Source organism: Hyperoodon ampullatus (assembly GCF_949752795.1).
Source record: "Hyperoodon ampullatus genome assembly, chromosome: 9".
NCBI classification, from domain to species: domain Eukaryota; kingdom Metazoa; phylum Chordata; class Mammalia; order Artiodactyla; family Ziphiidae; genus Hyperoodon; species Hyperoodon ampullatus.
Genome location: NC_136922.1, coordinates 53,189,181 through 53,201,459, shown reverse-complemented (window position 1 = coordinate 53,201,459; position 12,279 = coordinate 53,189,181). Strand labels below are relative to the sequence as shown.

The 12,279-nt window shown below is 39.7% G+C and overlaps 1 protein-coding gene across 2 annotated transcripts in view; it reads left to right on the top strand.

Moving 5' to 3' along the window:
- Positions 1-4,139: 4,139 nt before the first annotated feature.
- Positions 4,140-12,279, top strand: part of AKAP9 (A-kinase anchoring protein 9) — a gene marked incomplete at its 5' end in the record, with an annotated part of 150,198 nt that continues 142,058 nt past the window's right edge. For both annotated transcript variants that reach the window (XM_079711809.1, XM_079711808.1), the window contains one exon: positions 4,140-4,403. In XM_079711809.1, coding sequence (XP_079567935.1) covers positions 4,356-4,403 — 48 coding nt within the window. The remainder of the gene's footprint in view (positions 4,404-12,279) is intronic.

Genomic DNA, 12,279 nt, shown 5'->3' with positions numbered 1-12,279 from the left:
GCTTAATTATGAGTTTTACAGATGTTATAAACAGAATCACTAGAATGTAACTTGAATCAGGGATGACAAATCGGTATCATTTCCCTTTTCAATTCTGGTCCATTGGAAGTGACTTCCAAGGGCTCTTTGTTGAGAATGATACTGCAGCAGTACTTGCACTCAGTAGGAAACAGTTAATGATTGATTTACAATGACATCCCAGGAAGCCTCCAGTGACCTTTACCTTGCTAAACCCAGTGGTCATTTCTCAGTCCTCAACTTACTTAACCTATTAGCAGCAGTTGCCACAGTTCATCACTCTCTCCTCCTTCACTTTCTTCACTTGGCTGCTGGTTCCTCTTACTAAGCTAGCCAGTGTTCTCAGTCTCATTTGCTGATTCCTTTCACCTTCCCTCCCTCTTAGAGTGCTCCAAGACTCAGTCATTCTATCACTTCTCTATCTAAACTTGCCCCCAAGAGCAGCACGGTCTAATAAAAAATAATGTGAGGGCTTCCCTGGTGGCACAGTGGTTGAGAGTCCGCCTGCCGATGCAGGGGACGCGGGTTCGTGCCCCGGCCTGGGAAGATCCCACATGCCGCGGAGCGGCTGGGCCCGTGAGCCATGGCCACTGAGCCTGCGCGTCCGGAGCGTGTGCTCCGCAAAGGGAGAGGCCACAGCAGTGAGAGGCCCGCGTATCGCAAAAAAAAATAAATAAAAAATAATGTGAGCCATGAATGCAAACTGCATATGTAATTTGAAATTTTCTAATAGCTACATTAAAAAAAGCAAAAATAAACTGATGAAATTCATATATATATTATTTAACCCAATATACTCCAAATATTAGCATTTCAAAATATAATCAATATAAATATATTACTTTAAAAAATTGATGTATTAATGAGCTATTAAATTATTTTTCTTTCAAGAAGCATTTTATTGTTGCTCCAAGTTTAAGAATTTTCACTGACAGAAAATCAACACGTTTAGAAAATTTCCCGTATAAATCTGCTCAGCTTTTGAATCTTGGTTTTGTAGCCATATTTCTCTCCAATATAGGGAATCATTCTATCCATGATTGATAGAACAGTCTTAACCTTCAATTTCAATACTGGGCCTTGACTAAGGAAGCTCTTCAGGACCAGTTTTAATTTAGAAAGAGTGGCTTTGTCTAAAGGAGATGCAGTAGTAACCATGTAAGGTAATTCTCTATGGTGGACACTCATCATTAACATTAATGAGATATTTTAAATTATTTTGTTTTAAATACTGTCTTCAAAATCCAATGTGTTACACTTACAGCATATTTTAGTTCAGACTAGCCATATTTCATATGCTCAATAGCCACCTGTGGCTAATGCCTGCTGTATTGGACAGCATGGTCCTGGATGATCTCATCCAAGGCCTTAACTTAAAATGCTATCTATATGCTGATTATTCTCAAATTTATATTTGGACCTCTCTTCTGAACTCCAGACTCAGATATCCAGGAGTATATTTGACATCACTCCTTGGATACCTAATATGTATCTCTAATTTATCATGTTCTCCTCCAAATTTACTCTTCCCCATCTCAGTTACTGGCATCTCCATCATTTTAGTTGCTCAGGCCAAAAACACTGGAGTCAACCCTGACTCCTCTTTTTACCTCAAACTTCATATTCGATCTACAACTCCTGTGGCACTATTAGTTCCATGTTCAAGATATATCCAGAATCTAATTCACTACCACTACCATGGTCCAAATTCCCTGTATCTCTTGTCTAGGTTATTGCAGTAGCATCCAAAATGATGCCCCATAGTCCAGTCTCCTCCTAGCAGCCAGATGTCCTTTAATAACATAATCCAGATCATGTCACCCATCTGCTCAAAATTCTCCAGTGGCTCCCGATCTCACTCAGTGTAAAAGCCAGTCCTTATGACCTTCAGAACTCTACAGGATCTGGCCTCCTGTTACTTCTCTGACCGCATCTCCTACTGTCCTCCTCCTTGCTCACTCTACTCTAGCCATCCTTGTCTCCTGCTTTTCCTTTAACATGACAGTCAAGTCATGATCTAGCTTCAGGACCTTTAGACTTGCAATATCCTCACTTATCCCCATGGCTCACTCTCTCATCTCTTCCAATTCTCTGCTCAGATATCTTCTCAGGGAATGACTTGAATGAATCATGACATGACATGACATGAATAGCTGTCATAAGGAGGTGGCAGAGCACTAGTGCCCCATACTTGCCCTTCTAACAGCACTCAACGCACAATTAACTTTCCACATTTATTGAGCACCCATTATATATAAAAGACACGTATGACTGGCTGCTCTTAGTAAAGGGAAACATTGAAATAATCATTGCTTTAGAAGGTTCTCGAACATTTTCACCACATACTGGAACAAATGTTTCTTGAACATTTTCAGCACACACTGGAACAAACAGGTGAATTCCTTAGTCACTGAGAAAGCAGCATCTATTAACAAACAGGAATATCTTGTCAGATATTGTAGGGCTTCCTCCTCTTAGGCAATCAGAATCTACAAACACAGTCCCTCAGTCCAGGCAGTATTTAAATCACTGCAGTATTAGAACACTTGGTTCCAGTCCTAGTTTTATTCTTAGCTTGGTAGATGACAAGCTTCTTTTATTGTCTCAATTCTTTTATTCCCATGATAAAATGTTTAATCTCATCCACTTCTCATTTCAGGTTAGGAAAATAGGACTATATACTTGGGTGTTACAAGCTGCCACAATTATGTATGCATTATGAAGTTTGAGAACAAAAAACTCTTTTAAATCTAAGAATTTCTAAATCTGGACTATTTAAGACTAGTCTTCAGTTTGTGGTAGACTTAAGATTTTTAGTTTTTTTCCTTTTTCTTTTTTTAACCCCAATTTTCACTTAACACCACTTCTGTGATTTAACTGATAGCTTATTTCAGTTCACACCTGCTAGTTTTTCAGTCTAACTTAACCCAAAACAAAGGAGAAACATGATCAACCTGGATCAACCTGAGAAATCAAAAAGCGTAGTTAGTTCATACCAGGAATGAATTTGAGAGTATGATGATGGGGAGGAAAAAGGAAGTAATGAGGGAACAAATGAAAATAAAGAAAAGAAAGTCATGCTAAATTTATTAAAATGGCTCAGTTCAATCCAACAAGTGTTTATTGGGTGCAAAGCATTACGCTGGTCTTTTTAGTGATGCCAAGATGAGCGAGACAGTCTTTGCCATTAAGGAGGCAGAAGTATGAGGTGAATTAAGAAGGGCCACAAGTTATTAAAATATCATGCAGAGTACATAAGGGAAATACAAGGAGAAAGTAAACTGACATTAAGGATGTTTTAATATGCCAGGGGCAGTCACATGTTAACTCACATATATTAACAAGCCTTCCAAAACTTCCAGGTAAGCTACAGGAGGATAGGTAACTTGTTCAAGATCATTTAAGCTAGAATGTCTATATTGGCTTCGTCTTCAACCCGGGTTCCAAAGCCTAGGCTCCTTTCAGAACACCATAGCTAAGGGGAAGCTCTAAGGAGGGGTGGGAGAGGATTAAGTTAGGCTGGAGGTAACAAAGAGATCAGAAAAGGTATCCCGGACGGCGCGTGAGGTGGGCCTTGAAGATGAACCGGAGACTGGGCAGCCCCGTGGGAGGAAAAGGGAGGGGCTTTCTGCTAAGGAAGGAGTGAGGGCTACTGGCTGCTCTCCCAATCCTCCGGGTTGAGCAGTCGTCCGGTAGGTCCCCTCCTCGCCCCCCATCTTTTCCTTTGGGATTTTTCAGCGTTCACCAATTTCACCTTTAGGGACGTGTGTTTTCTTTTTTCCCTTGAAATTTTAAACATCTCCATGTTTTAAAAGCGACCAGAGTCCCTTGTACGGTGGTGGGGCCTGGCGCACCCCCTCTCTCCCACCTCCTCAGCCAGGCCGCCACCTGGGGAGTGGCGTTAGTCCCCGGGGAAGGGGGCTCTCTCCCGCCGGATTCTCGCCTGTGGGCGCCGACGTCGGAGGCCGGGTTGGGGCAGCCCCCGCGGCGGCGCGCATAGTTGGCGAGGGCGGGGCGGGGCGGGGCGGGGCGGGACCGCGGGCGCACCTGCCCCGAGCGGCCGGGCCCGCGGCGGCTGCGCGGACAACGTCCCCCTTCCTCCCGTCCCGCCGTGTGTTTACGTGGAGACGAAGATGGCGGCGGCGGTGACGACGCTACCCGTGCGGCCGAAGACGGTCAGCCAGTGAGCGCCGAGACTAGTTCCACTCGGGCGGGGGGGAGCGCCTGGCCCAGCCCTGCTCCCCGGGCCGCGGAGCTTGAGGTCGCACCCCCGTGTGAACCGACCTTTCCGTTCCCGACCCCCTGCCTGTCTTCCCCCAGCCTTCCCTGCAGAAGCTATGGAGGACGAAGAGAGACAGAAGAAGCTGGAGGCTGGCAAAGCCAAGGTAAGAGAGCTGGAGGCCGCCCGGCCTGCGCTGGGAGGTGGTGGCTGGGAAGGGTTGGGAGGGGGCCTGGGAAGCGGAGATCTTAGCAGCCCTGGTGCGCCGCCTGGGGAGGGAAGTGCTGCAGGGTATGCGTTTCCCCCTCGCCTTCTCTCCCTTTTCCAACTGAAAAAGCCTGGTGATAAACTACCTAGCGGATACTTCCGTGATGATTGGGTGCTGTGGCTCCTTTCTCGTGAATGCCCAAATATTAAAAATCCCTCTTCTACTGTACTGCCATAAGCTGATATTTATTGCTTTTAAATCTCCAACGTTTCGCTTTTTTAGGGAGTTCTCTGGGTTGTGCAGGCATTGTGCTTTTCAGGGTGGGGATTTGGGGCCTTTCTTTATTCGGTAGGGGATTTGTACGCTCATCATCAGCTTGGCTTTCTTAGGTGGCACGCTGGCACTCTTGGGTGTGTGATTGGCCTGTGACAGCTGCCTCAGCCGTGGCTTGAGTGTGCCACAAGTGCCAGCTGTGAACTTCGCTTTAGGGCCGTTTTTAGAAGCATGGCTTTGTATGTTTGTGTTTGGAGGTCTTTGTCATGGCATGCGCTTTGTATTGTGTGGAATGTTAATGCAGTGTGTGAATGGAACTCCTGGGGACGCAAGGTTCCATATTCTAAGCAACACCTATAGAATTCCTGCTTTAAATAATTGAATTGTTTTATATATCTTGTTGAGTCCCAATGTGTGTATGAAAAAACCTGTAAAGCAAACAATGCAAAAGGTATTATTCACTGGGTTTCATGAAAAATTTAACATAGACAAAATATAAATTAAATAGAATATTTCTTTTAAAAATTACATGTTTGAGCATATTTTCTGTCTGGCCTCAAAGGCTCCCTTCCTCCCTATAATGAAATTACCATTTTTAGACTATATTTTGTCTTATTAGAGATCACTGTTAGTAACCATAGTTGCACCTCAATTAAATTATAATATAGTTAACTGTTTCTTCTCTCTTCCTCACCTTCTCCTTCCTCCAAATAAACGAGACTGGGTCTGTGATTTCAGTAATCACTGAAGGGCCATACTGCAGAGATACAGTGGTAGATGCTTAGCACAAGTTTCTTAAATGAATATAAACATATGAACTAGCTTCATATTACCTAAGGTCAAAGCGTGAGTGCTTGTATGTTATCGGGTAGATTATTATTTTAGAATCTATACATGGAAGGAGAAGGGAATCGAGGCATCTTTAGAAGCCCAAAGTTGCTAACATTTCTGCAGTCTGAGGGTCTGAGTGTGATCTGTGAATCCAAGAAAGTGGAGGTACAGTGTGCACCTCCTTACAAAAACATCGAAGTTCTGTTCTAATTAGACATTTTGTTTGTCTGTTTGTTACCTGAGAATTTTTACTGTCTGCCTCCAGAAGTATCTTTCCTAAGTATATGTGAAGCAGTCCAAAAGACATAGTTTACTTTGGACAGCACAGTTCATAATACAGGATTTATTTAAATTGCTTTGATTTGGCAAAAAATAATTCTAGGGCTTCCCTGGTGGCGCAGTGGTTGAGAGTCCGCCTGCTGATGCAGGGGACACGGGTTCGTGCCCCGGTCCGGGAAGATCCCACATGCCGCGGAGCGGCTAGGCCCATGAGCCATGGCCGCTGAGCCTGTGCGTCCGGAGCCTGTGCGTCCGGAGCCTGTGCTCCGCAGCGGGAGAGGCCACAACAGTGAGAGGCCCGCGTACCACAAAAAAAAAAAAAGAAAAGAAAAAAATAATAATAATTCTAGTTTCTTTGTGTGTATGTGTGTTTTTTGTTTTTCAAAATTCTGCCTATGGGATAAAAATCTTCTTTTAACATTCACTTTTATTGTAGAAGATTATCTTCTATAATAGATCCCAACTTTTCCAGTCAGAAATAAATCTGTGAGACATGTAAGGCAAGATATATTTGCTGGAGCATTGGCGACACAATATAAAAACACTGGAACAAACTTCAAAGACAATATTAGGAGAATCGTTTTCTAAACTATATTAATGTGATGGAATATTATTCAGCTGTTAAGGTATGAAGACTGATAGGAACATGGAAAATAGAGTGAAAACAGCATCATCAAAAATAGTGTAGACATTACTTCATTTGTATAAATGTGTGCTTTTAGATTAGGACTTAAAAACTTTGGATTGTAAGTGTAAGGTCGTTCAGCAAACCTGTATCGAACTCCTGTTTTATACCAAGAGCCGGAGATAACAGAGGTGGTGATAGTCTCTGTTTTCATGTTGCTCAAAGTTTAGTGGGACGGACAGACACTGGGTAATAAGTAGAATGAGAGAGATGGTATAGTAGGATATTGGGCGAATTTTTTCATTTGGTAAAATGTGTTAAATGTTGCTACCTCATTTTTAAGACTGTTTTACAAAGAAGGCTCTTGATACTGATATTAATGCAGTCTAGCATAATATCTATCAGGTAGTAAGTACTCAGTAAATATTTGCTTAGTGAATGAATGAGCAGAATGACTATGAGTTGTTAATGGGTGCTACTTTACTAGCATGTTGTAATTTAATAACAGTATTCCACAATTCTCTTAATTGGAAGTATCTTATTGCTGGCATTAGAAATCTCTTAAAATCATCATTTCTAAAACTTATTCAGATACTTGGTTCTCTAAATGTCTTGTTTGTTCATTGGACTTAAATATTGTATTTGATAGTCTAGTTTTACAAACCACAACTTGTAAATTTTTTACTTGGTGTTTGGTAAGCTGTTCATTGGAAAACTTCCTTTCTATATATCTATAAATGATCATTTTTTTTAAATGACCTGTCATGTATACAGTATAGTATACTTTATAAAATGTGTTATACCAAGCAAAATCTGCAGCGATAGGAGAATAAATTTTGATATATATAGCCATTAAAATAATTCTATAGAAACTTTCTCATTGAGGAAAATGCCCACAAATAATGCCAGATTAATAAAAATGTTACTGAAAAAAATGTATGTACATATTTATATATGAAGACACCTGAAAAAAAAATGCACCAAGATATAAATGATGGTTATCTCTGGGTGGTGGGTTATAGGCAATTTTAATTTTCTTTACACTTTTAGTATTTTCTAAATTCTCTGCAATGTATTTCTTTTATGACCAGTAAAAATGTTTAAATGCCATTTTTAAAAACAATAAAAGCTTATCAAATATAGTATGTTGAATAACATGTTATATTTTATGATCATTTTACAGAAAAAGGAAAAGAGGCACAGAATAACTAGGTTTCCCAAGGGCACTGACATTAGTGTAGTCCTGGAACTATAATTCTTATTCCAGTGCTGCTTGCATTATATAGTTGGGATTCTATATTATTAGACATTTATAGATATCCTTTCTGACTTTGTAGTTCTTATCCTTTTTCTCTGTCAGTTCTCATTGCCACGAACATGCTTATCTTGCCTTGCTCCATCTCCTCTGCCTTCTCCCCTAACTTGCTGTTTTAGATTTGCTGTGACTAGAGAACCCAGTAACTGAGCTTGATACAGTGGTTTGTAATAACCAAGCATTGATGGAGCCTGGTGAATGGGCTTTATGACAGCTTAGTTCTTCTGCTACCTGTTGGTTTTTTCGTTTGCTGTTGAGTCCTCAGCTACTTCCTCAGTGTTGATGTAGTAAGAAGCCTGACCCGTGGAAATGTGAGACATTTCTGCATTAAGTAAATATTTTCAGAGCTGGGCTAACCCCCCTGCAAGGTGCTGACAGGGACGGTACTACGTAGGCTGTCCTTGTGTTGATCCAAACTATTCTAACTTCACTTTAAATGACTTCATTTTTTCCCAAGTAAAATTATTTACAGTATTATGTAAAGAAAGTATTGTAATATTAGCTAACAAAATTAGAGGACAGTTATGTATTCAGTATAAAATTACTTCTGCAAATTCACCTTAGGTATACTTTTTAACATTCTGCTAATGTAGTAGAATTCAGTAAAACCAAAGTTTTTAATCAACTATTCAGCATTTTATATAATTGGCATTATTTGTTGAATAATTATTAAAAATTTTTGCCTATTGCATTCAGTAAATACTAATCATATGATTTTTATTTGTTTAATGAGCATTTTCAGTTTGGAAAGTAGTGCCAATTGTATGCAAAAAAGGACGGTGCTCTGTGCAAGCTGTATATTAGGTTATTGATAACAGGACTTTTCAATTACTGTTTCCACTCAGACAAAGTTAGTTATGGTGTACAATTGTTCTTTGCATATTTCAGACACAGTGCTCCACCACTAAGAAAGTTACTCTCCATCCTTGTTTCTTTTCAACTTTCTAGATTTTAATTGTTATATGTGACATAGCTTGCTTAGCTTTCAAAGTGGATACAGGAGTTTGATACCATCAACATTTATTGCAACAGTGGTGCATTGTCTGTGACTTAAAAACTAATTCATGACCTTTAGGCTTTGTTGGAAGAAAAACAAAGCAAAACATGATATTTAGATTATGAGCTTTAAGAGAGAATATGGAGGAAAGAATGGGCAGAACAGGTTTCTTGAAGTATGTATTGAAGAAAGGTTTTTAAGGCCATTCCAAGAAATGGCAGGAACAGGGATAGAGAAGTGGTTGGGTAAAAAAGATCCTTAAGATCCAATGAAGAGGCTTCCCTGGTGGCGCAGTGGTTGAGAGTCCGCCTGCTGATGCAGGGGACACGGGTTCGTGCCCCGGTCCGGGAAGATCCCACATGCAGCAGAACGGCTGGTCCCGTGAGCCTTGGCCGCTGAGCCTATGCGTCCGGAGCCTGTGCTCCGCAGCGGGAGAGGCCACAACAATGAGAGGCCCGTGTACCACAAAATAAATAAATAAATAAATAAATAAATAAATAAAGATCCAATGAAGAGAGATTTGGCAAGGAGGTCTGTGGTGTCCTGTCAGTGAAACTGAAAGTCGAATGAGCACATGGAAAAGAGGAAGTGAAAAAGACAGGACATATCCAAGTGACTGGAATATGACAAGATTGGGGCAAAAATTATTTTCAAACAAAACACCTCTTATTTTTATATGTAAAAAAGTTTGTCGTAAGAACTAAACTGTGACCGTAAAATATTTATCTGTTATAGGCTACTGATTATTGAAATGTAAGTGAATTTCTTCTAATATGGAAGCTAAAAAAGGTTCTCATGGTAAATTGTTAAACATTAAATGATAAGGAACATTATTTATATTTATTTCTCAATTAATTTCCATTGAAATTGGATATCTTATTGCGTTAGTTAGCATCTCTTTAAAAAGTTTAATTTGGAAAGCTTCAGAATTTTTTAAAGTTTCTTTATAAACTTATAAAGGTTGTTTTGCATCTGGGGCATGGCATCTATGTGTATTTATATGCTATTTGTCGTACAAGAACGGGCACTAGGTCTTTGGAGACATTTACTGGCTTATTTGTTCAACTAACAGTTTTGAACGCCTACAACTGCAGCTATGGACTTTTACTTGGCAAGCATTTATTTAAATTATCATGAGTCTGTGCCTTATTGTCTGTGGGAATAATCCTGTCACAGTCCATGACTCTTAGCAGGTGTTTTTGAAGAATAAATGCGGTAATGATTGAGAGCTTTTTGAGTTCTTCTGGTGCTAGATATAAAGAATCTATGATTTTTTTTTTTACTTGAGGTGGAAGTCATATAAAAATTAACCATCTTAAAACAATTCAGAGGCACAACAGTTCAGCGTTGTACAACCACTTCTATCTAGTTCTGAAACATTTTTAATCATCCCAGAGTAAAGCCCTGTATCCATTAAGAAGATACTCTTCATTCCCTACTTCCCCCAGCCTCTAGCAACCACCAGTCTGCTTTCTGTTTCTATCAGTTTACATATTCTACATATTTCATATAAATGTAATCATATACTGTTTGACCCTTAATGTCTGTTTTTTTTGTTTTTTTTTCACTTAGTATAATGTTTTCAAGGTTCATCAGTGTTATAGTATGTATCCGTTCTTCATTTCCTTTTATGGCTGAATAATGTTTTGTTGTATGTATATACCACATTTTGTTTATTTATTCATTGATGGGCATTTGAGTTGTTTCTACCTTATGGCTATTGTGAATAGTGCTGCTTTGAAGATTCGTATATAGTATTTGAGTACCAGTTTTCATTTCCCTTGGGTCTATATCTAGGAGTAGAATTTCTGGATCATAAGGTAATTCTGTGTTTTTTGAGGAACCACCAAACTTTTTCCATAGTGCCTGTATCCATTCCCACCAGCAGTGTATGAGGGTTCTAATTTCTCCATATCCTCACCAACACTTATTGTTTTCCATTTTTTTTAAGTATATTTGTTTTATTTTTATTTTTGGCTGTGTTGTGTCTTCGTTGCTGCGCGCGGGCTTTCTCTAGTTGCAGCTGGTGGGGGCTACTCTCATTGAGGTGAGCGGGCTTCTCATTGCAGTGGCTTCTCTTGTTGCAGAGCACAGGCTCTAGTTGCGTGGGCTTCAGTAGTTGTGGCATGTGGGCTCAGTAGTTGTGGCTCGCGGGTTCTAGAGTGTAGGCTCAGTAGTGGTGGTGCACGGGCTTAGTTGCTCTGTGGCATGTGGCATCTTCCCGGACCCAGGCTCCAACCCGTGTCCTCTGCATTGGCAGGCAGATTCTTAACCACTGTGCCAGCAGGGAAGCCCCTCTATTTTTTTTAAATTATAGCTATTCTAGTGGGTGGGAAGTGGTATCTCATTTTGCTTTTGCTCTTTAATTTCCTAATGACTAAGGATGTTGAACATCTTTTCATGTGCTTATTGGCCATTTGTCTGTCTGTCTTTGGAGAAATGTCTATTCAAGTCCTTTGCCCATTTTTTAATTCTATTGTTACCAACTTCTTTTACATAATATTACTGATTATTACTTATTATATTTATATTACATATATATTTATATACTGAGAGGGAGAGAGAGGGAGAAACATGCAGTCAGGCAGATGATGGAGAGAGGTAGAGAGAGATACACGTGTCCATGGGATCATCTTCCATCTTTTTTTTAGGCCTTCTGGGCTATGCCAAAATTTAAACTGTTCCTTCCTTTGCCTAAGTTCCTGGTAGTTTGATTAGAGCATAGTGCTAAAATTTGAATTCTGTGTGGGCCAGTGAGTCATTTCATTCCATAGCCAGTTGTTTTACAAGTGCATGCAGCTGGTTCCAGAGGCACCTATTGGGTTTTTTGCTTGACTATTACCAATCCATTTTCACTGTGGGAAAAAAAACCCTAATCTTCTTTAGTAACAAAAAGACCTGCCATTTTCATATGTGAACACAATAGATCTGTACAGATATTTTACTGGTGTAAGATACTTTTCTTGTCATGTTGACTCCCCTTTTACTTCTAGAGTTTTTGTGGTCATGGTCACCAAAATATAACTTAGGATACTTAATGCTCATCTAGGTACACTGCATAAAGCTGTGGTCGATTTGCACGTGGATTTAATGCTGTTAAAAACAGAATTGTTCCAGAAGTGGTTTTGCCTAGGTTATTTATTTAAATCTATAGATTCTTTTGTACCATGAAAAATTCCTTCATCCTCTTTGTTTCATGAACAGTGTGGTGTTTGTTTTCAGTTGCCATCAGAGTTATGATTCTTATTGTGGTTTGCTATTCACTGAGATTCTTATGTGGTCTAAAAGTTTCTCTGTAAGTCTAACTTTTTTTTCCTTTTAAGAAATCATTTCTTAAAGCCCCCAAATTTACTTCTTTTCTTTTAAGACGTCATTTCTCAAAGCCCCCCAAATTATTAATTTTCACTAGTAAGAACTATACTAAACTATTCAAAATCCTAATCTATAAAGATTTGAATTTATAAATTGTGTTAATTGAATAGGTTCTCTGGTTACAGAGCTCTGAAAAACGTCA